At 57.4% G+C, this 23,550-nt stretch overlaps 2 protein-coding genes across 3 annotated transcripts in view; both read right to left on the reverse strand.

Annotated features, from left to right (window-relative positions):
• LOC141998762 (uncharacterized) overlaps positions 1-23,550 on the reverse strand; it is a 406,176-nt gene that overhangs the window by 219,898 nt on the left and 162,728 nt on the right. The window lies entirely within an intron of this gene.
• GABBR1 (gamma-aminobutyric acid type B receptor subunit 1) overlaps positions 1-23,550 on the reverse strand; it is a 61,039-nt gene that overhangs the window by 24,171 nt on the left and 13,318 nt on the right. For both annotated transcript variants that reach the window (XM_074971621.1, XM_074971622.1), the window contains exons 5-13: positions 23,162-23,350; positions 18,108-18,128; positions 14,955-15,115; positions 12,012-12,146; positions 10,495-10,665; positions 9,731-9,832; positions 8,942-9,007; positions 7,060-7,251; positions 6,501-6,743 (exon numbers count right to left, since the gene is read on the reverse strand). In XM_074971621.1, the coding sequence (XP_074827722.1) occupies positions 6,501-6,743; positions 7,060-7,251; positions 8,942-9,007; positions 9,731-9,832; positions 10,495-10,665; positions 12,012-12,146; positions 14,955-15,115; positions 18,108-18,128; positions 23,162-23,350 (1,280 nt within the window). The remainder of the gene's footprint in view (positions 1-6,500; positions 6,744-7,059; positions 7,252-8,941; positions 9,008-9,730; positions 9,833-10,494; positions 10,666-12,011; positions 12,147-14,954; positions 15,116-18,107; positions 18,129-23,161; positions 23,351-23,550) is intronic.

The following is a 23,550-nucleotide window of genomic DNA, read 5'->3' on the forward strand; positions in this document are numbered from 1 at the left end:
GCAGAAGATAGTAAATTAGTAAAACTCCCATGCAACATTACCAGGTTAATACTCCCCACTCCATCACATCTCTCCCCCCTTCAAGACTGAACTGAGCGGGGTCACTCTAACCAGTGACCTGGGGAAGTTCAGGCCCCCCTCTCTGGGACAACACATCAGCTATCACGTTGGCACTCCCCTTCACATGGACCACCTCCATATCGTAATCCTGCAGGAGCAGGCTCCATCTCAGGAGCTTGGCATTGGCTCCTTTCATCAGGTGTAGCCAGGTCAAGGGAGACTGGTCAGTGTACACAGTGAAGTGTTGCCCAAATAGATATAGCTGTAATTTCTTAAGGGCCCATACCATAGCTGGGCTTTCCTTTTCTATGGCCGCATAGTTTTGCTCCCGAGGTAACAACTTCTGGCTCAGGTACACGATGGGATGTCTCTCCCCCTTTTCTTCCTCCTGCATTAACACTGCACCCAGCCCCATGTCCGAGGCGTCGGTGAACACCATAAAGGGCTTGTTAAAGTCTGGGTTTACCAGAACTGGGCCTCTGACCAGAGCCTCCTTCAGTGCACAGAGAGCCATCTGGCACTGCTCGGTCCAGACCACCTTGTCTGGCTTTTCCTTCTTGTATAGCTCAGTGATGGGGATGGCTATGGAGCTAAAGGGTGGCACAAACTTTCGATAATACCCAGCCATTCCAACAAAGGCCTGGACCTGCTTTTTGGTTTGGAGAACGGGCCAGTCTCTGATCGCCTCCACCGTTGCTGGTTCTAGCTTTAGGCAGCTGCTCCCCACCCGGTGGCCCAGGTAAGATACTTCGTCCATCCCCACCTTGCACTTCTCAGCTTTTATGGTCAGGCCAGCCTCCTGGAGTCGGTCCAGCACTTGTTTAACCTGGGACACATGGTCCTCCCAGGTCTGGCTAAAGACGCAGATGTCATCAATGTACGCCACAGCAAAACTCTCCATCCTCCTCAGCAGCTAACCCACCCGGCGCTGGAAGGTAGCAGATGCCCCCTTGAATCCGAAAGGCAGGACCAGGAACTCATAGAGCCCTAGAGGTGTGATAAAGGCAGATTTCAGCCTGGCATCTGCATCCAGTGGCACTTGCCAGTAGCCCTTTGTAAGATCCACAGTGGTAAGGTAGTGAGCTCCTCCCAGCTTGTCTAGGAGCTCGTCAGGCCTGGGCATGGGGTAGGCATCAGATACAGTGATGGCATTAAGCTTCCGATAGTCCACAGAACCGGATCGACTCATCCTTTTTGGGGACCAACACTACAGGAGAGGCCCAAGGGCTGGAAGATGGCTGGATCACCCCCAAAGCCAGCATGTCACTGACCTCTCTTTCCAGGTCCTGAGCAGTTTTGTGACTTGGAAGGGGGAGCATCCTATAGGAAGACGACCCAGTCTGCACCCGGTGGACAGTCAGATTAGTGCGTCCAGGCTGGTTGGAAAACAGCTGTCGGTACGGATGCAGCACCCCTCTGATCTCAGCTTGCTGGGCAGGTGTTAGCTGATCAGAGAGGGGAATTGTTTCCAGGGAGGAGCCAGCTCCTGTCTCAGGGAATAGATACACTAAAGGGTCATCTCCCTGCTCCTCCCAATGCCCACACATGGCCAAGACCATATTCTCCCTGTCATAATACGGCTTCATCATATTAACGCGGTACACCCGGTGGCGGTGTGCCCGGTTAGACAGCTCCACCACATAGTTTATCTCATTTAGTTGCTTGACAACTTTGAAAGGGCCTTCCCAGGTGGCTTGTAGTTCGTTTTTTCTCACAGGAACGAGAACCATCACCTGGTCCCCGGTGGCATAGGCGCAGGCCTGCGCCGTGCAGTCATACTAGACCTTCTGCTTCCTCTGGGCTCTGGCCCATGAGCTCAGCAAGTCTTTCTCAGAAGGTCAAGATATACAACACCACTGATTCTCCATCGGGAGTGGCCTTCCCCTCCCATTTGTCTCTCATCAGGTCCAGGGGCCCCCTTATCCTTCTTCCATATAACAGTTCAAAAGGTGAAAATCCGGTAGACTCCTGGGGTACTTCCCTGTACGGGAACAGCAGGTGAGGTAAATACTTGTCCCCAATCCTGCGGGTGCTGGTTCATAAAGGTTTTCATCATCATCTTTAGAGTTCCATTGAACCTCTCCACCAGCCCATTGGACTGGGGGTGATACGCTGAGGCCCAGATGTGCCAGACCCCACATTTCTCCCACAAGCATCAGAGCTGGGCTGACATGAAGTTGGATCTCTGGTCTGTCAAGACTTCCTTGGGGAACACCACTTGGCTGAAAATGGTAAGGAGCGCATCTGCCACTGTGTCTGCTTCGATAGACGACAAGGCCACTGCCTTGCGGTAACAGGTAGCGAAATCTACCACCACCAGAATGTATTTCTTCCCCGACCGGGTCGTCTTGCTGAGAAGCCCCACTATGTCCACAGCCATCTTCTGAACAGGCTCCTCTATCATGGGCAAAGGTCTCAAAGCCGCTTTCCCCTTGTCCCGGGCCTACCCCACCGTCTGACAAGGGTCACAAGATCTGCAATACTGTTGGACAGTATTAAAGACTCCAGGCCAGTAAAAGTTTTGTAGCAGCCTCTGCCTGGTGTGCCAGATTCCCTGGTGTCCTGAGAGAGGGATGTCATGGGCCAGGTACAGTAGCTTGCGGTGATACTTCTGGGGGACCACCAGCTGCCTCCGGATCCCCCACGACTTCACATCCCCTGGGGGAGACCATTCTCGGTACAGGAATCCCTTCTCCCACAAAAACCTCTCCTGGCAGCCTTTCCCGCACTGAGGCCAGCCAGGTCTCTTAGCTTTTGCAAGGAGTGATCTTTCTGCAACTCGGCGTGGAATTCAGCAGCTGGGGAAGGTATGGGGCCCTGCTCTCTCTCACTGGCTGGGTCTGAAGCCTCAGCCCCTCTGAACTTTGTCCCTGGACACTCCCTCCCCACCAGGGTAGTGTCCTGCGCCTCCGGTGAGGTACCCTCCCCAATGTCAGGGTGTAGTGCCCCTTGCCAGCTCTGGCTATGGGTCACGACAAGGACGTTCTGAGGGTTGCTTGGCCAATCCTCTAGGTCAGCCCCCATCAACACCTCAGTGGGCAAATAATGGTGCACCCCCACATCCTTGGGGCCCTCCTTGGCCCTCCATTTCAGATGTACCCACGCCATGGGCACCTTGAATGGGGTCCCACTAACACCCATCAGGGTCAGGTAGGTATCGGGCACCACCCGATCTGGGGCCACCACCTCGGGCCAGGCCAGCGTCACCTCAGTGCCCATGTCCCAGTATCCACTGACCTTCCTCCGTCCACCTCCAGGGGAACAAGGCACTCGCTCCACAGGGACAACCCCGAGCCCACCCTATAAACTGAGAACCCTGCGTCCGGAGCATCAAGCCCCTCAGAGAAGTGGATCTGGGAAACTCCTCCTCCTGAGCAGTTGGTAAGCTGCCAGCCCCTACTGCCTGGGAAGCCTGCCTCTCCTCCGGCTGTGTCCCTACCCAGTTAACCCTGTGAGGGTTCGATTTGCTCAGTCTGTCCTTAAGCTTGGGGCACTGGAGCTGTATGTGGCCTCTCTGCCCACAGTAATAACAATGCACGTTCGGTTGGTCCCCTCGAGCCGGTCGGTTGTCCTGATACCGGTTGTTCCCCTTGAGAGGGGGTTCTTCACATTCCCCCTTTGTGGGGTCCCGGGGTGACTCTCTCTCTGCACCGTGGTGGGCTTATTCTTTTGGGACTCCTCTGTTCCACCCCCTGACCGGTTGTCCACAAAATCGTTGGCCAGCTGCCCTGTGCTCTGCAGGTCCTCTGGCTTTGTGTCCTCAGGTCAGATGGGCAATGTTCATACAGGTGCTCCAGTACAACCAGTTTAACCATGTCCTCCTTAGTCTGGGCTCCATCTGCCCACTTGTTGACACAGCCATCCATTCGGAGGATCAGTTCCAGATATGTGTCCTCAGGGGTTTTACACTGATTCTGGAACTTTTTCCAATATGCCTCAAGAGTCATCCCAAACTTACGTAACAGGGCCTTTTTGAATAGTTCATAGTCCCCTGCCTCCACCCTTCCATTTGACTGTACATCCCTGCAGCTTTGAGGTCCAGTAAGGGGGTGAGAAACCGGAGCCTGTCTGTAGGGTCAACTCTGTGCAGCCCACAGGCCTTCTCAAAGGCCATCAGGAATTCATTTATGTCCTCCCCTTCCTTAAACTGGGACAGGATGTGCTTATCAAAGCTCCATGCAGTCCTGGGTCCCCCCTCACTCACTGCAGCAGGGGGCTCTCTGCTCCTCAGCTTTGCCACCTCCAGTTCATGCTGCCACTGTTTCTCCCGATTCTCCAGCTCTTTCAGTTTTATCTCCCTCTTCCATTCCAGCTGCCTCAGCTCCAGCTACGGGGAGCTTGGCCGTGAGGATCCCCTGCTGGCCGCAGGGGTCACAGTGCCCCTGGGACTTGCCTGGTTGTTTCTAGCTCCTCCCCTAGCCACAGGTAGGAAGGGCCTCGGAGTGCCCTTGGCAGCAGTCTGACCACTCCCAGCCAGTACAGATACCAGTGCCAGCGCTGCATCTGCCGGGCTGCTTCCCTCAGGGACAGGGATCAGCTCCTCCTAGTGATCCTCCTCCTCCAGCTGGGCAATCAGCTGTGCTTTGATGCCTTTCCCTCTGCGAAGCCCCCTCTCCTTGCACAGCTCTAAAAGGTCCCTCTTAAGGAGATGGTTATACATCTCCCCGCTGTTCCCAAGTTGTTGTGGACTCGCAGGCTTGTGTGTTCTCAGCTCCCCACAGTTTCCCGGAAGAACCCCTACTGTGCCAGCCCTTTTCCAGCTCACCACCTCACTCCCAGGGTCAAGCCACAGACTCCTCTGCCCCTGAAACTGCTCACCGCAGTCCCCAGAGGGACCCCGTTACTGCAACAGTCCTTCTCGCTGGTCACACACTCCCAGGGGCTAAGCGTAGCTCCTCTGCCTCCTGAAACCACTCCTTTCTGAGCCTTCAGCACACCCGGTCCTCGTTAATCCCTCTTCATTTTGCTGCTCCCCAGTCACTTACTGCAGGAAGCGCCATCCATGAGACAAAGTACATCTCACCTCTGCCACCAGTTGTCACGGAGTGTGGGGGAGTCAGGGCCCTGCACCCCCCACTTCCTGCAGTTCACCATGACTCTCAGTCACCCAGTAAAACAGAAGGTTTATTAGATGACAGGAACATAGTCTAAAACAGAGCTTGTAGGTACAGAAAACAGGACCCCTCAGTCAGGTCCATCTTAGGGCAGGGTGCCCAGACCCAGGTTCTGGGCCTCCCCCAATCTCCCCAGCCAGCTCCAAACTGAAACACCTTCCCGCTGCCTCCACCAGCCACACCCCTGGCCCCTCCTCCAGCCTTTGTCCAGTTTCCCCCGGGGCAGAAGGTGTCACCTGGCCCCAACCCCCTCCTGGGCTCAGGTTACGAAGGGCAGCCGCCATCGCCATCGTTCATGCTGCCCAGCAAGTACCATCCCTCAGTGAAGTCACACCCTTATTTCCCCTCACCATCGAGTATTGGTGCAGTACCCCAGGGAAACGGAGGCACACCCCTTGTTAGCAGAAGACAATAAACTAATAAAACTCCCGTGCAACGTTGCCAGGTTAATACTCCCTACTCCGTCACAGGGGTTGGGTCAGGGGGCGCAGAGTCGGGGTGCGCAGGGCCAGGGGCAGAGGACTGACACCCCCTCAAAAGTGGAGGAGTTGAGGGCACGGTAGATCTGGTTGGTGATGTGGTGGGCGTTAGGGGGTGCAGGGTCAGGGGGCCAGGTCGGGGTCGGCAGGGTCGGGGGTGCAGGGTCAGGGGGTGCGGGGGTCACTCACCGACATCCTCTCGAAGGCACAGGAGTTGAGGGAGCAGTAGATCTCGTCGGTGACAGGGCAGGCGTTTGGGACGGGGGCGCAGGGTCAGATCAGAGGTTGTGGGGTCGGGGTCAGGGGGTGCGGGGTCGGGGTCGCAGGGTCGGTGTTGCAGGATCAGGGGCACAGGGGTCACTCACTGACACCCCCTCAAAGGCGGAGGAGTTGAGGGCCCGGTAGACTTCGTCGGTGATGGGGTGGGCGTTAGGGGGCACGGGATGCGCATTAGGGGGTGTGGGGTCACGTGGGCTCAGGGTCGCATGGGGTCAGGGTCAAGAGACGCAGGGGTCACTCACCAACACCCGCTCAAAGGCAGAGGAGTTGAGGGCACGGTAGATCTTGTCGGTGATGGGGTGGGCATTAGGGGGCGTGGGATGGGTGGTAGGGGGCATAGGGGTCCGGGATCAGGGGGTCGTAGGGTTGTGGTTGCACAGGGTCAGGGGCACAGGGGTCACTCACCGACACCCCCTCAAAGGCGGAGGAGTTGAGGGCGCGGTAGATCTTGTCGGTGATGGGGTGGCCATTAGGGGGCATGGGATGGGTGGTAGGGGGCATAGGGGTCCGGGATCAGGGGGTCGTAGGGTTGTGGTTGCACAGGGTCAGGGGCACAGGGGTCACTCACCGACACCCCCTCAAAGGCGGAGGAGTTGAGGGCGCGGTAGATCTCGTCGGTGATGTTCTTGTTGTTGTAATTGAAGTCCTCCAGTCGCAGTCCCTTCTTCACCAGCTCGGCCGAGGTCTTGTTGAGCGCCAGGGCCAGGGCCCAGATGGCATCATAGGCCAGCGGCGCCTCCTGGAAACCCCCCGTCTCCTCCGGGTTCTTGCCCAGCCGCTTCTGCAGCTTCTCAATGAACTCCTGGGAGGTCTGCAGGGCCGGGGGTGGGAACAGTGAGCCAGAGGAGCGTAAGTGATATGGGGGCCCACTGCCCCCTCCGTCTCTCTTCATCAGTCACCCCAGGTCTTCCTGTCCCACATTGACCCCCAGTCCCATTGCCCTCCTCCAAGGTCTTCTCTGATCCCCCTCTTCTTCCCAGTCTCTGCTGCCCCTCCACCCCAGCTCCCGTGCTCTCGCGTCCCCCTTGGCCCCCCCACCCCTCTAGTCCCTGATGCCCCGCAACTGCCCCCTCCTGTGTCGTCCCCACCCCTGGGCCTCCCAGGTGCCCGGGTCTCCCTGCCCTCACCATGTTGGAGATGCTGCGGGTGTTCTCAGGGTTCAGCATGACGATCTCGGTGGTGACATGCCCCTCCACCGCCTCCGCCATCTCTGCCTCTGTGCAGTTAATGGCGGGGTCCTTGATGCGAAACCAATTGTCGGCATACCAGCCAATCAGGAACCAGACGTACCGCTTCCCATACAGCTTCTCCTTGTACACCTGCAGGGAGGCACGTCCGAGAGACGGGCTCCCAGCTCAGACCAGCACGCAGCTCCATCCAGCCACCCAACCAACCCTCCATCCCCTACTTCTCCTCCATCCATCCATCTGTCCCCATGCGCCCCCCTCCATCCATCCATCCCCATGCGCCCCCCTCCATCCATCCATCCATCCGTCCCCATACGCCCCCTCTCCATCCATCCATCCTTCCCCATGCGCCCCCTCTCCATCCATCCATCTGTCCCCATGCGCCCCCCTCCATCCATCCATCCCCATGCGCCCCCTCTCCATCCATCCATCCCCATGCACCCCCCTCCATCCATCCATCCATCCGTCCCCATACGTCCCCTCTCCATCCATCCATCCTTCCCCATGCGCCCCTTCTCCATCCGTCCATCCATCCATCCCCATACGCCCCCTCTCCATCCATCTATCCCCATCCCCCCTCTGATCTAGCTAAGCTCTGTACCTCTATGTTTGGATCCACCTGTCACTTTCCACACATCCCTTCCCCACCCCCCAGGGGTGGGGAAGGGAATCACCTCCACTGAGACAGGGCACTTGGAGACCAGTACAACTGGGCCAGGTGAGGGGCTGCGCAACTGTGACTGACCCAGTATCAAACCACCCATAAGAGACACTATTACACATGGGCACTGACACCCAGCAGTGCAGGCCTGGGTCCCTACAGCAGAGACATGCAGGCCACAGGCTGCGACAGCAGAAGTGGCACAGTCAAGATCTCGGACTGGGGGGTGGCACTGGGGGGTGTCATGGGAGGCCGTGGGGCTCCGCCCCACATCACCAGAGAGCCATGGAGACACTAGGGGGAGCCCCAGAGATGTTCGGGGAGCTGGGTGGGGAGCAAGAGAGAGAGCAGAGACAGATCTGGCTGGCTAGGCTCAGCAATCTCCTGTTGTGTGTGTTGTGTGGTGTGTGTGTTGTGCAGCGTGTGTGTTGTGGGAGGTGGGGCCTGTGCGTTGAGGGGCGTGGGGCGTTGTGAGGCGTGCGCGTTGTGGGTTGTGTGTGCGCTGTGGGGCACATGCACGCTGCGGGGGATGGGGCGTGTGCGCATGCACTGCAAGGGGTGGAGCGTGCATGCTGCAGGGCACGCACGCTTTGCAGGGTGTATGCATCTTGCGGGGCGTGCGTGTGTTGCGGGGTGTGGGGCTTGCGTGTGTTGCAGGGCTTGTGTGTGTTCTGGATGTGTGTAGGGATGTGGGGTGTCTCCCTGCAGTTATCTGGCACACAATGGGGCAGGAGGGGCGAGGCTGAGTCAGGGGCCCATCCCAGCAGGGCTTTGTGGGGCAGGTGCAGTGTCTCCCCAGGGAAGGGGGGACCCCTGACTTGGACCATACACAGCCCAGCAATTCTGGTGCTGGCCCCTGGGGGACTGGAGGGGACAGGGCCCCGGTGTCTGGTACTATGGGAGGTAGCCATCCTTGCTCCTCTGCCCCCCAGCTCCTCCCCAGACCTGGGGCATCCCCCAATGGCTGCACCCCAGCACTGAGCCTGACTCCCCCATCCCAGCTGCCCCCGCCCCAGTGCTGACCCCACCTCTTCCACCCTGGCTGCCCCCCAGTACTGAGTCCAGCCCAGCCCTGCTTCTCCCTTGGCTGCCCCCCTAGAACAGAGCCCGCCCCCCCCACCTGGCTGCCCCCCAGCACTTAACCCCGCCTCCAGGTCTCACCTCACAGAAGACCTTGCGTGCTTCGGTCTCGTAGAAGAGCCCCACGATGATGCGGGCGTCCTGGCGCTGTGGGGACGGCCACCAAGGGGGAGGGGGGGAACTGTCACAACCCACGTGAACCGGGGGTAGACACGGTTACACCCCTGCTCTACCTCCAGACACTCCAGCACAGACCCCAACCCCATGTACCCCCACAACAACTCACTGCTGCTCACTCCACTCCCCAGCCCCTCACTCACCACTTGACAAGGCAGTTGCCCATTTGCATACGTTTTCATATCTTTGCACGGCTCCAAGCGTTCCCCACCCCCATGTGAGGCTGTGATAACCCCCATGGGAGGAGGTTGTGGGAGGATGGAAGGTGTCCTATGGGTCCTGCCAAACCTGGGGGCACCCTGGGTCCCTGACCACTTTCCCCCCCCTCCCTGATCCCAAGATCCCAGGGGAGCCCTGTTGTGTGTCTGGGTGCTGTTCCAGGGCAAACCAGCAGCAGATGGACAGATGGATGGACAGAGTGCCTGGCTGGGAGGGGGCGTGGGGAGCACAGGGGGGATGGGGAGCATACGGGGGTGGGGCAGGGTTTCCCACCAGGGAAGATAGGGAGAGCCCCCCACCTGCCCGGCCCAGCCCCAGGCACCCGCCAGCCATCGGCTCATCCTCCCCGTGCTCTGAGCTTCCCCCCCACTCCAGGTGCCCAAGCCCCCGCCATCTTACCCTTGGGTACCCCGCTCCAACCCTAGGCCCCTCCTCCCCCAGATCCCCCCAAGCCCCAGCTCGGGGGTCTCTCACCTTGAGGCTGCGGACGGGTGCGGCAGGGTCGGAGAAGAAGCTCTGGCGGAAGGTGATCTCGATGCCAGCCTCCTTCACCCGCTGGTCCAGGTCATCTAGGGTCTGGGAGGGGAGGGGGCATGGAGAAAGAGCAGAGAGGGTCAGGGAGAGCTGGGGAGCTAGCGGGAGGGGGCATATGAGGGAGAGCAGGAAGCTCTGGGGCATGGTGGGGACAGGGAGTGGGGGTCGGAAGGGAGCCGGGGGCACCGGGAGGGTACTGGGGGGGGGATGAGGGGCATTGGGCAGGGGGCACCGTGGGATCCAGGGTGGCTGTAGGAGTCAGAAGCACCGGGCACAGGAGTCTGGGGTGGTTGCGAGGTCAGGGGCGCTGTGTGGGTCACGGTGTTGTGGGGGTTGGGGTCTGGGTCACTGTGGGAATCGGGAGATGCTAGACTGGGGGCCCAGGGTGGCTGCAGGGGTCGGGGTCCTATGCCCCGAGGGGGGCAGGGTGGATGTGGTGGGGTGGGGACCAGGATCTGGGGCACCGTGGGGGTCAGGGCCCGGTGCTTCATGGGGGTCAGGGAGGATGTTGGGGGCAGACTCCTGCGGCGATCAGTGGTCCAGGGCACCATGGGGGTCACGGAGGATGTGGGGGGCAGATCCCTGTGAGGGTCAGGGGCCCGGGGTGCCATGGGGGTCTGGGAGGATGTGGGAGGCAGATCCCTGTGGGGGTCAGGGGCCCGGGGCTCCGTGGGGATCAGGGGGCCGGGGCGCTGCAGCCGTACCGAGGTGAAGACCTCCGTGGTCTGCTGGATGGTCGCGATCTTGGTCCAGCCCCACTTCTTGAAGAGCTGGACGCGCGTGGGGTTGTGCAGCGTGGCCGAGGGGTGGGTGCGGAAGAAGGTGGGGAAGCGCTGGCGATTGGAGAGCGCTGGGGAGCTGGAGCCATATGACAGCTGTGGGGGGTGGGGGGTAGAGCTGGCTCAGGGTGGGCACCCCAGCACATGCCCCCACAACACCCCAATGCCCAGCCCTGCCACCCCAACACCCCCCTAACCCACGCACCAACAATACCCTGACACCCAGCCCCCCCCACACAATACCCCAACACCCAGCCCCTCACCCCAACAGCCCCCCAACACACCCACCCCAACACAATACCGCAATGCCCAGCCCCCTCCCCCATCAGTCCCCCAACACACCCACTCCAACACAATACCCCGACACCCAGTCCCCCACGCTAACACACTCACCACAACACACACACACAATACCCCAACACCCAGCCCCCCACCCAAACACTCCTCCAACACACCCACACCATATCCTGACACTTATCCCCCACAAAATACAATACATACAACATCTTCCACCCCAACACACACAACATCCGAAGACACGACTTCCTGTGATCAAGTGGGAATATTTCATAATGTTTTGCATGAATACAGTGTGTGCCTCAGTTTCCCCCATATGCTGCACAGTTGACTAGGTGGGGGGAAACGTTGTTTACTCTTTGCAGAGATCCAGGGATGACTGACACCTGGCTGCCCCATGCCAGGAAGAGTCACAGAAGACAATTGCCTGGACATTCGGTACCTAGCGACTACCAACCATGGATGACCCTCCACAGGAAGCCAACCAGGTTTGACCACCTGGAGAACAAAGGGCCGGGGGACAATGTTTGCCCGGGAACAAGCACAAAGGACAGAAGATGGGCCCGGTGGGGTTGCGGGAAGCGGGAGAAGTTTCTGGACAGGGCCAAAGAAGGGGTCGGAGGAGAGCTCTAGGCTCTGAACTGACCCAGATGGACCATGCTGTTCTCTGTGCTACCCAAAGACTTGGCATGCTATGTTCCGGACGTCTAACAACCCTCCTGCATTCACAACGCTGGTGGGGAGGCACTGCAGCTTAAGGACACCAGAGGTGCATAGCTCCCTTTGAGGGGAAGGAGTATCCCTCTGTCAGGGAGCCAATCCAGGTGGACTCGCCGCAGGGAGCTCACGGTGCAAGGCAGGGGTATTCCAGGCTCTGAGTTTCGGTGCCAGGAGGCGCTGAAGCCAAGGGGCTCACCCAGGGGAGAGAGAATGACCCTAAGGAGGCTGCCGCACTGAAGGGGTCCTCCCAGGGGCTGTTCCAGAGCTGTGTGAGATCTGTGAAACTTCCCCACACACACACCAACCCTCACACAACCACCACACTCACACATACGAATCCTTACAACCCTTCCCCGTGACGTAACCTCCCCTTGCCCCTTCACACCCCAGAGATGCACCCGCACCAATCCCCCAGCCCCTCTCACCACGATGAGGTTCCACATGCGGGCGGCCTCGGCCACCAGAGTGGAGACGCTGCTGCAGCCGGGCATAAGGATGATCTTGATGGGGTCATTGTAGAGCAGTTCGTACAGGTACTTGGTGGCCTGGCCTGGGTCACACTGTGGGGCACAGACCCAACATCACGCCCATGGTATGCCCTACCCCAGCTCTAACCCTATAACCCACCATGCTGCTCCCACCGCCAGGATAGAACCCAGGAGTCCTGACTCCCAACTCACCCAGCTCTATACCAAGAGTCCTGACTCCCAGACTCCCCACTAGATCCCATTTCCTTCCCACAGCCAGATATACAACCCAGGAATCCTCCCCTGCTCTAATCCACTAGACCCCATTCCCTCCCCACCAGACCTGGGGATAGAACCCAGGAGTCCTGGCTCCAAGCCCCCCTGCTCTAACCACTAGACCCCACAGCCCTCCCAGAGCTAGGGATGGAACCCAGGAGTCCTGGCTCTCTGCCCCCGGCCCCAACTCCTCTCTGGACGTCACAGCCCATCCTCCCTATCCTGGCTGGACACCAGGAGGGGCCCATGAATTATTCAGGACATGGCAGCTGTGGGAGAGATCAGTTTCCATGACAACCCCATCAGCAGGAGAAGCAGCTTGTGCTGCCATGGCAACCTGTCAGCCACAGGGAGCAGGGGACATGGGGGGGGCAGTTGGGGAGCTAAGGGAGAGCGGGGAGACACAGAGAGGTAAGGACACGAAGGCAGGGGGGATACTGAGATATGGGGACAGGCAGAGAGATCAGAGAGAGAAGGAGGTGGGGATAGATAGATAGATAGATAGATAGATAGATAGATAGATAGATAGATAGATAGATAGATAGATGCGTATAGGGAATAAAGCTGTCAGGGGACATCAGGTTTCACTCTCAATACTGTGCGTTTTGAGAAGAGAAGTTTTAGTTTCTTGGGAATTTTTTTTCCAAATGTCATTGAAATATTTGCTCCCCAGGGAACAAAAAGGGAGGAGAGGAAAGCAGCTCACCCACACCCTACCGAGATCCCACCTTTCTGAGCAGAGAATAGCAACAACCACCCCCTCCCACAGGAATATTCTGCAGACTTTCCCACTCCAGCCAATTCCTTGGGTACACTTTAGACAGCTCTCCTGGTGACAGACACAAAGAGGGAGCATGGCTGGGGAGCATGAGGGGGCAGAGTGGGAGTCCTGGCTCCCATCCTCCCCATTCTAACCCACCAGACCCCACTCCCCTCCCACAGTCAGGGATAGAACCCAGGAGTCCTGGCTCCCATCCTCCCTGCTCTAACCCACAAGACACCACTCCCCTCCCAGAGGCAGGGATAGAACCCAGGAGTCCTGGCTCCCAGCCCCCTCCCCACTTCTAACCCACCAGATCCCACTCCCCTCCCCAAGTCAGGGATAGAACCCAGGTGTCCTGACTCCCAGCCCTTCTCTACCCCACTAGACCCCACTTCCCTCCTAAAGGCAGTCCCTGAAGAAGGGACTGGAAGAGAGGAGGTGGGTGTGAGGGATGGAGTGAGCAGGGATGAGTGTGCCAGGACAGAGTGACTCTGAGTGCCCCAGGGAACCAGGGAGTGGCCGTGCAAGAGAAGGCCTGAGCACCGAGTGCACAAAAAGCCAGTGAGTGTGCAACAAGCCAGGTGTACATGGAGTGGAGTGAGTGTGAACCAGAGCCAGCAAGGGCAGACCTGAGTGTGGGAGCACAGGAAAGTGTGAGAGGGGCAGGGTGAGTGTGGGAGGGGCAGCACAGGGGAATGTGGGAGGGATAGGGGAAGCGGGGGGGGGGAGGAGGCACTGAAGCCAAGGGGCTCACCCGGGGGGGGGCCGCAGCAAAGGGCGTGTGTGAAGGGGCAGGGTGAATGTGCCAAAGGCAGCTCAGGGAGTGTGAGAGGAGCAGGGCGAGTGTGCAAGGGGCAGCACAGGGCAGTGTGAGAGGGGCAGGATGAGTGTGCAAGAGACACAGCACAGGGGGCATGCATCTTTCAGTGTCTCCCCTCCAGCCATTTGCCTCCCCAGCACAGCCCCCCCCCCACTTCTGGAATGCCGCCTCCTCCTCCCATTGCCCCTCCCCGGTGCCCCCCAGGCCCACCTCCCTCCTGATGGTGCCACCTGAGCCCTCCTCACCTTGCTGTTGGTACCCCACAGTCCGGTTCTGTACCCCTGGTATCCCATGTGCCCAGCCCAGTGCCCCTGAGCTCACCTTGATGTTGGTGCTCCCCATGCCCAGCCCCGTGCCCAACCCCATTGGTGTCCCCCTTACCCCCCAGGTCCCTGTGCTGTCAGTACCCCCCATGACTAGCCCTCCACTCCCTGTCGATGCCCCCCATTTGGTGCTCTGTGTGCCCAGCCCTGTTGGTGCCCCATATGCCCCGTGTCATCTGTACTCCCCAGCCCCACGCCCCCTATACTCAGCCCTGCATCTCCTGTGCCCAGTCCTGCACCCCCCCATACCCAGCCCCTTGCCCCCGCCAGTGCTCAACCCCCAAACCCATCCCTGTGGCCCCCACCGGTGCCCCCATGCCCAGCCCCTCAATCTTCATGCCCAGTCCCGTGCCCCCTGTGCCCAGCCCCGTGCCTCCCGCTGGTGCCCTCCAGGCCCAGCCCCGCACCCCTGCCGGTGCTTTGCACCCCCAGCCGGTACCCCCCGTGCCCAGCTCCTTGACCCCCACAGGTGCCGAGTCTCGCGCCCCCCGCAGGAGCTCCCCGTGCCCAGCCGCACACCCCCATGCCCAGTCCAGCGCCCAGCCCCGTGCCTCCCGCCGGTGCCCTCCGTGCCCAGCCCCGCACCCGCGCCGGTGCCCCGCGCCCCCCGCAGGGGCCCCCCGTGCCCAGCCCCTCGCCCCCCACTGGTGCCGACCCCCGCGCCCCCTGCCGGCTCCCCCCGTGCCCAGCCCTGCGCCCCCCACGGGCGCCCCCCGCACCTTGCTGTCGTGGTGGATGAGGCGCAGCTCGTGGTCCGGCAGGATGTCCCGGCGGCGGTTCACGTCCTCCAGCGCCATGCGCACGGCGGGCAGACAGGCCTGGCCCCCCGGCCAGCCGCCGCTCATGGGGAAGAGCGCCCCGATGTGCACCGCCCGCCTGCCTGCGGCCAGCGGCCAGCCCGTCAGCAGCAGCAGCGGCAGCAGCGCGGCGGGGCGCATGGCCGGGCCGGGCCGGGCCGCTCAGGGCTGGGGCGCGCGGGGGGCGGCGGCGGCCCGGGGCCCGGCCATGGCGCGCGGCTCTGCGGCGGCGGGGGGACCGGCCGGGAGGGACGCGGCGCGGGGGCGGGGGGATGCGGTGATGCAGCGAGGGGGAGGGAGGCAGGGAGGGGAGGGGAGTGGGAGGAGCGAGGGAGGGAAGGGCGACGGATGGAGGGATGCAGGGAGGGGGAGAATGGAAGAATGGAGCGGAAGGATGGAAGTATAGAGGGGAGGAGGGAGAGGATTCAGGGATGCAGGTATGGGAGGGGGAAGGATGGAGAGGTGGGGGAGGAGCAAAGGGAGGGAAGGGGGAGGGATGCAGGGATGGAAAGGGGAGGGAGAATATTGAGGGAGGGAAGGGGAAGGATGAGCGTGGGCAGGGGAGGAGAAGGGGAGGAGCGAGGGGAGGGAAGGATGGAAGAATACGGGGATGGGATGGGGAGGGGAAGAGGGATGGAGGGGAGAGGGGATGGAGAAATGAGAGGGGAGGGAAAGGATGGAGGGAGGGAGCTGGAAGGATGAGAGTGGGCAGGGGAGGGATGTGGGGGAGGGAAGGATACAGGGATGGGAGGGGGAGGGGAGGGGAGGAGGGAGGAGGAAGGATGAGAGTGGAGAGGAGAGGGACAGAGAGGGGAGGCACTGGGAGGGGGAAGATGTAGGGGTAGGAAGGAAGGGTAGAGGGAAGAGAAGGATGGAGGGGAGGAGCAAGGGAGGGGAGAGACTGAATGATGGTAGGATGGGGGTGTGGTGAAAAGCAACGGGGGAGTGGGGCAGGGGGGTTGGTGGGGGAGGGTGTGTTGTGGGGGGAGGAGTGGAGGAAGCAGTTGGTGGGGGGTTGTGGGGGAGGGGCAAGGAGGGGGTTGAGTGGGGAAGAGGGCTGTCAGGGAGGGGCAGGGCAGAGGTTCCCTCCCACCATCCCCTGGCATTTGGCTGCATTCACACCCAGTGGGGCCACAGACCAGGGCAGGGATCCCCGCAGGGAGTGGGGGAGGGACAGTGTGGGGACACCCCCTCCCCAGATCAACATGCTCTAAGAGCAGCACCCTCCCCCTCCCACTCTTAGCCCAGGTAACAACCCACAGCTGCGCTTGGATGGACACCAGCGGGGGGATGCTTGGAGGGAAGGAGAACTTGGGGTGCGGCATACCCCAAAGACACATGACAGGAGCTCCCTGGGTGTGGAGGAGGGCAGCTCCCCTGCGGAGCAGGCGAGGGGCAGGGGGTGTGCACATGGCAGAGTGCTGGCCTCTACCCATCTCCCAGGGGTGTAGGGGCCATGGACGCTTGGAGCAGCAGGGGGTGCTCTTCACCCAGGCCTCACCCACCCCACTTCCTGCAGCGTCAGCTGGACCAGAGGACAGGTGGGTGTCTAGACAGAAGGAGGGCTAGCTAGCTAGAGAAATGGATGGAGGGAGAGAGCGAGATGGATGGGAGGGTGGATGGATGCTAGAAAAATGGATGGAGAAAGATGGCTAGATGGATGCGAGGGATGGATAAAGAAATATGGATGGCTGGAGACAGGAGAATGAATGGGTGAACAGGTAGAGGGATGAACAGCTAGGGAAATGGATGGGTCAAAAGATGACTGGAAGGCCGGGTGGATGCAGGGATGAGCAGGTGGCTAGAGAGACAAGGGGATGGACCGACAGATGGACAGATAAATTGACAGATGGATAGACAGCAAGAAACAGAGGGATGGATGGATGGATGGATGGATGGATGAAAGGATAACGGGATGGGAAGGAGGGACAGAGTTGGGCAACAGGATGCACAGATAACAGGGATACACAGATAGCTGGGAAAATGAATAAGGAGATAGATAGATAGATAGATAGATAGATAGATATGCAGACTGCCCAGCTCCACCTGCCCTCACTCAGGCAGCAATGTGGGGGGGGGGGTGGGAGGGGGTAGGTTCCAGGCCCTTCGCCAGCCTGCGCCATATGTGGACGTCTGCCACACACAAAAGGGGCTGAAGTTAACCGTAGCCAGGTCCCTTGGCAAAGACTGGCCCCATGGTTTCTATCTCCCAGTTCCTGGACTCCACTGCCCATCCCCAGAGGGCTTGTGCAAGTCAGGACATGCAGGGTCTGCTGGAGAACCTCCCCCACCCCAAGGGGCATTCGGAGTGACCCAGATAAAAGTCAAATGAACATCTTGAGTTTGGGGCCCTGTCATGCCGGGTGCAACCCAGACACACAGTGACCGAGATCAGGGTCTTCTTGTGCTCGGCAATGCACTTGGAGTCATTCCCTGCCCTGTAGAGCCCATTTACAGATGGGGAAACTGAAGTACCAGCAGGGGGAGTCACTTTCTCTCATGTGGGGCCTGTAGCAGGGCTGCAAATGGAACCCAGGCGTCCTGAGCCCCAGCCCGGTGTCTGATGCCCTCGAGCTGGCTGCCAGACTCCAGGAGAGAGGCATTTGGCTGCAGGTTTCAGGCGAGGCTCAGCATCGCCCTGATGGGTTGACTGGCAGGGCCGTTAAGACAGGGTGGGGGAAGGGAACGTGGGGCTCATCCTCCCCCAACCAGCAGCGTGGTACTGGCTATAGGATGGCCCCAGGAGTCCACCCCCGTGCCTGCACAATGAGCACGTAAGGGGAGAGAGCGCAGGGGAAGGAGCCAGTTGGCTCTGGAACCTGAGGGGGTCACCGATCTCTCTGGGGCGCTGGGAAGTGGGGGTCCCAGCCCCTGGTTCTGCAGCTGGCTGGGGGAACCAAGGAATGTAAATGCCCTGGAGTGACCAGTGCCAGGCTCAGAGCCTCGGGGTGCCTGGCATGGGCAGCAGGGGAGCTGCCCACAGGCCCAAGTGCACGGCTGAGAATGGGCAGAGCTCAGCACCTGCCCCGGGGGGTTGGGGAGATGGAGGAAGGGGACCTGTCAAGAGCCACTCACCTGTGGAGATGGGGCGTCGCACTGTGGGGGGAAGGAGAGAGGGGCTGAGACTGATGGGAGGGGGAGATGCCACAGGCACACCCCCCCGCCCCCCCCAGAGATGGCCCAGAGGACCCAGCCCCGCCCATAACCCTGCCCCGAGACACTGCCCATGGACTCTGGCCCACCCCACAGACCCTGTCCCACACACCCTTCCACCCAGAGACACCCCTACACATGGATCCTGGCCCACTCCATGGACCCTGCTCTACATACCCCTCACCCCAGAGACCTATACACACAGAGCCTGCCCCACACACCCCTCACCCCAGAGACCACCACACACAGATTCTGACCCACTCCACGGACCCTGCCCCACACACCCCTCACCCCAGAGACCCCCACACACGGACCCTGGCCCACCCCACAGACCCTGCCCCCCCACAGCTCTTCCCAGAGACCCACACACACACAGACCCCGGCCCACCCCATGGACACTGCCCCATACACCCCTTATCCCAGAGACCCGCCTACAAACAGACCCTGGCCCACCCCACAGATCCTGTCCCACACACCCCTCTCCCCAGAGACCCCCACACATAGACCTGGCCCACCCCACAGATCCTGTCCCACACACCCCTCTCCCCAGAGACCCCCACACATAGACCTGGCCCACTCCATTGACCCTGCCCAATGCACCTCTGTCCCCACAGACCCACACACATGGCTGCTGACCCACCCCACAGATCCTGCCCCCAGGACCAATCAGAGGGGGGGCCAGGAGGGTCAATTGGCCTGGGCCTCAAGCTCAAAGGGGGCCTCAAATGTAGACACTTGTTAATTTTTTGGCATTTGATAAGTTTCGCAGCTTATTTTTATGCACATCCCTATTGGACCAAAATGTGACACACTCTCTCAGCTTAGAGCTGCAAATTTAAGCAAATAAGAGATGTGATTTGGTAAAAGACATAATTTTTTGTTAACTGATATAGACTTTGTCATATTAAAGAGTTTAAAATGTTCATAAATATTAATAAAAATATATTGGTTCTGATGGCACAAGATTAGACCGTGATGAACATGTCCTCTCAGATCAGCTGATTATATAAACAAACCACTACTAGTGGCTAGTGCTGGATCAAGTGCGTGTTGAAAGGTGGAGAATTGTTACATTTTAGTGTCTTTATAGTTTTACATCTAGTTGCCTAAGGAATTATTTATGTGTGAGAATTCCTCATTATTATCTTCATATAGTAGCTAAAAGAGGTGACTGGTTGGTTGGTTGGTTGAGCCCTAGCTCAGTAGCTTGGCCATCATCATAGGCTTTCGTAGTCTATAGGCCCAGATTCAAGGTGAAAATTTGTGACAGTCTTGTACAGTGAGTTTCGTGAGGGCACACATTTGAAATTTTTGTACATTATCCCACTGTCTGTATCCATGTCTGTGTTTACTATATACATGTCATCCCTTTGTCTTCAGCTCAGCTTGTTGTATTATACCTTGCATGCTTAAGTTTTGATTCAGTGATAAGGATAATAACTTGTCTGACTGTTTCATTTTGTGTTCTTAATTAGTATTTCTTCATTTTAAGTCTTTTAAGCATTTGTGTACCATTCAGCATTTATGTACATGTTTACAGTAGAAGATTTCAAGTGTAGATAAGATACTTATTTACAGCAGACTATTTCAAGTATGGATAGGCTACATATTGACCAGATAAATCACTATGAAGAGGAGATTTGAAAGTGGTGCAAGCAAGAGATGGTGAAAACAACTGAGTGACACAGCAGCTAAGAGCTCAAAGCCAATAACTTCATTTCTCAAATCACTGGAAAACACACCTTACCCAACAAACAATGCTACAGATAATGAAAACTCTGCAACTGCAATAGGTGTTATTTCAATGCCAATACCTGAACATGAAGACAGTAGTCAAGAAGGAGATGTGCCAGCAGTAACAGATGCAGCAGAAGATCCTGTGTACGATCAAGAAACTCAACAGCAACAGGAAGATGTAGATCTTATGCAGCAAGAGCAATTTCTGAGTACTACAGGTTTGACTATGACTGACATTGGAATTAGTGACAAGAGCAATGCTGGCCAAATGCAATCTTTTCTTCAAATTAGTTGTTTTGAAATTCCAAGTAACATTCCACAAGATGCTGATAATCATGCTTTCCCTACTCGTCTTCTGACAAAAACTCTTCCAAATAGTGAGACCTGCACAGGAGACTGGTTATGCTGGAGTACGGAAAAACAATCTCTGTACTGTGCACCCAGCTTCATTTTGAACAAAAGTGCTGCAAATGCATTAGTTCTCTCTGATCAATTGGGATGGAGCATCAGCAGAGGTTGGAGGAAGTTGAAAGGCTGAATACCATCACATGAGAGTTCAATGTCACACAAAGAAAACTATGTTGCATGGAAATCAGCCAGCAGGGCAGCATCATCCGAAAGTTCAGTTGAGAATTTACTCTTGACTGAACTCTCTACAGAAACTAAAAACTGGAAAAAACTTCTTGAGCGCATCCTGAATGTCATCCTTTTTCTTTCTGAGCAGGGATTGGCTTTCTTTGGTTCCAGTCAAGGTATTGGTGATCATGCAAATGGAAACTTTCCAGGCATAGTTGAGCTTCTCAGCAAATATGACCCACTTTTATCAGAGCATGTTAAACGTGTTCAAGAATCGCAAGAGAGTCAAAAGCGCATGCAAGTCCATTATCTCTCCACACGCATACAAAATGAGTTTATTGAGCTATGTGGGTCATTTGTACAAACAACAATTTTGATGATATTCAAAATGCCAAGTATTTTCAAACATTGTTGATGCCACTCCAGATTGTTCTCTCAAGGAATGGATGACTATGGTTATTTGATATATTAAGATTGTAGACAGCTCAAAATTTTCAATTGAAGAAAGTTTTATTTTGTTTGATAATTTCACGAGAAAAACTGGAAAAAAAATTGCTGCTTGAGTACTAGCAATTCTAGAAGGTTTTAAGTTAGATTTTCAAGTCTGCACTGGTCAAGCCTATGACAATGGATCTAATATGGCTAGGAAGTACAAAGGTGTACAAGCAGTTCTGCTTGAGCATACTTCAAACTGTATTTTCTCCAGCTGTAGATATCACACACTAAACCTTGTAGGTGTTGACTGTGCTGAATCATGCAAGGAGGCAATTACTTTGGAACTGTTCAGCAAATGTACAATCTCTTCAGTAGCAGTCCACAGAGGTGGGAAATTCTGAAGCAATATCTTCCTGTTTCACTGCATGGGATGTCCAAAACTAGATGGTCTGCAAGGATTGATGGCATTCAGCGAGTTGCGCAGCATTTGAATTCAGTGAGAAAGGATTTAAATGAGCTTGAATCTCTCAATCTAACTGAACAAGCTCAAACTGAACTTCAGTCTATTCAGAAGCACATGTCCAAATTTGAATGCATTCTGGTGTCATCTTTGTGGAGGAAGCTACTTACAATGATCCACTTAACTAATCTGGTAATTGAAGCACGCAATGCTGCATTTGATGTTGAGAGCGATAACATTATCAATGACATTCAACAGATTTGTGAACAATGGGATGTGATCCTGACTGAGTCCAGATTAGTAACACAGAATATTGGCATTTCATATGAGTTCTTCACCGATTGCAACTTATCTACTGAATCTGATGCCGAGAAGCATTATAGGGTCAATGTCTCCCTTGTCATCATTGACTCTATTCAATGAGGTCTTACACGTTGATTTGAGTCACTGCGACTAATTTGTACCTTTTTGGGTTTCTGTGGCAGTTCAACAGACTGAGTAATGAAGATCTACTTTCTGCAGCTGAACAATTTCAGCAACAGTACAACAAAGAAATCTCAAAAGATCTCTTTTGAGACCTTGAGACCACGAGGTCATCTTCCTCAGACGAGTATATTCCACAAACTTTAAATTGGATTGCAAGCCAAAGGAATTGCTTCAAGAAATACTCGAACCTGGAGTCTCTGGGGTGTTTCCTAATATCACAATTGCATTGCGTATTTTTGTCAGTTTGCCTGCATCATGGCTTCAGGTGAACTCACCTTCCACGTGTTGAAGCAGGTAAAGAACTACCACCGTTCAGCTATGGGACAAGAGTGTTTCAATGGGCTCGCCATGCTTAATATCAACTGTGACATTACATGAGAGCTAGATTTTTCCTCAGTAATTAGTGCATTTGCACAGACAAAGGCTAGAAAAGCATTTGTTAAATAAAAAAATGTTCCAAAATTATGTCTCATTCTTTTTTTGTTTTCATGTGTCATCATTTTTTATTTTTATTATGGCTAGGGGCCTCAAAAGCTGGAATTTGGCCAGGGTCTCTCTGGACCTCTGAGAGGGCCTGCCTGCCCCACACACCCCTCTCCCCACAGACCCACACACACAGACCCTGCCCCACCCCATGGACCCTGCTCCACACATCCCTCTCCCCAGAGACCCCCACATATGGACCCTGCCCCAGACACCCCTCTCCCCACAAACCCCCACACATAGCCTCTGGGCTGCCAAATGGACCCTGCCCTACATACCCCTCACCCCAGAGACCCCCCCCCACCACATAGACCCTGCCCTAGAGACATCTCATATAGATACCGTCCCACCCCACGGACCCTGGCCCACACACCCCTCACCCCAGAGACCCACACACACAGACCCTGGCCCACCCCACAAACCCTGCCTCACACACCCCTCTCCTCAGAGACCCTCACACACGGACCCTGCCCCACCCCATGGACCCTGCCCTACATGTCCCTCACCCCAGAGACCCCACACACACATAGACCCTGCCCCAGAGACATCTCCCATAGACACTGGTCCACCCCACGGACCCTGGCCCACACACTCCTCTCTCCAGAGACCCTCACCTGGACCCTGCCCCACACACCCCTCTCTCCAGAGGCCCCCACACACAGACCCTGGCCCACCCCTTGGACCCTGCCCCACACACCCCTCACCCCAGACACCCACACACATGGACCCTGCCCCACTCACCCCAGACATGCCCCTAAGGGGCCCCCTCTGCTCACCTCCCCCCTGTGCCCTGACTCACGTTCACAGATAGGTTTGGGGAAGCTCCAGCGCCCCACCTTGGTGCAGTTGCTGCGGGCACTACCCACCAGGCGGAAGCCAGGATTGCAATGATACTCCACCCAGGTGCCCTCCACGGGCACCCGCTCCATGCCACGTGGCACCGCCTGCCCGTTCTCCAGGCTCAGGTGTATCTTGGGACAGGTCCGCACTGCCGGGGTGGAGGATGGTCAGAGCCAGAGCCCCACCCCCTAAGACACCCCACCCTCGGCCTGGGTTGGAGCCAGTGCCTCTGAGAAGGGAAAGGCCCGGGCCCCATTCCCCACCCCCTGAGCTAGGCTGTCCCTGCCCTGGGGCCGGATTGGAGCTGGTGACCCCTAGAGGGGAAAGGCTCCATGCACCATTCCCTGC

This window comes from Natator depressus, chromosome 14 (genome assembly GCF_965152275.1).
Source record: "Natator depressus isolate rNatDep1 chromosome 14, rNatDep2.hap1, whole genome shotgun sequence".
In the NCBI taxonomy this organism is placed as follows: Eukaryota; Metazoa; Chordata; order Testudines; family Cheloniidae; genus Natator; species Natator depressus.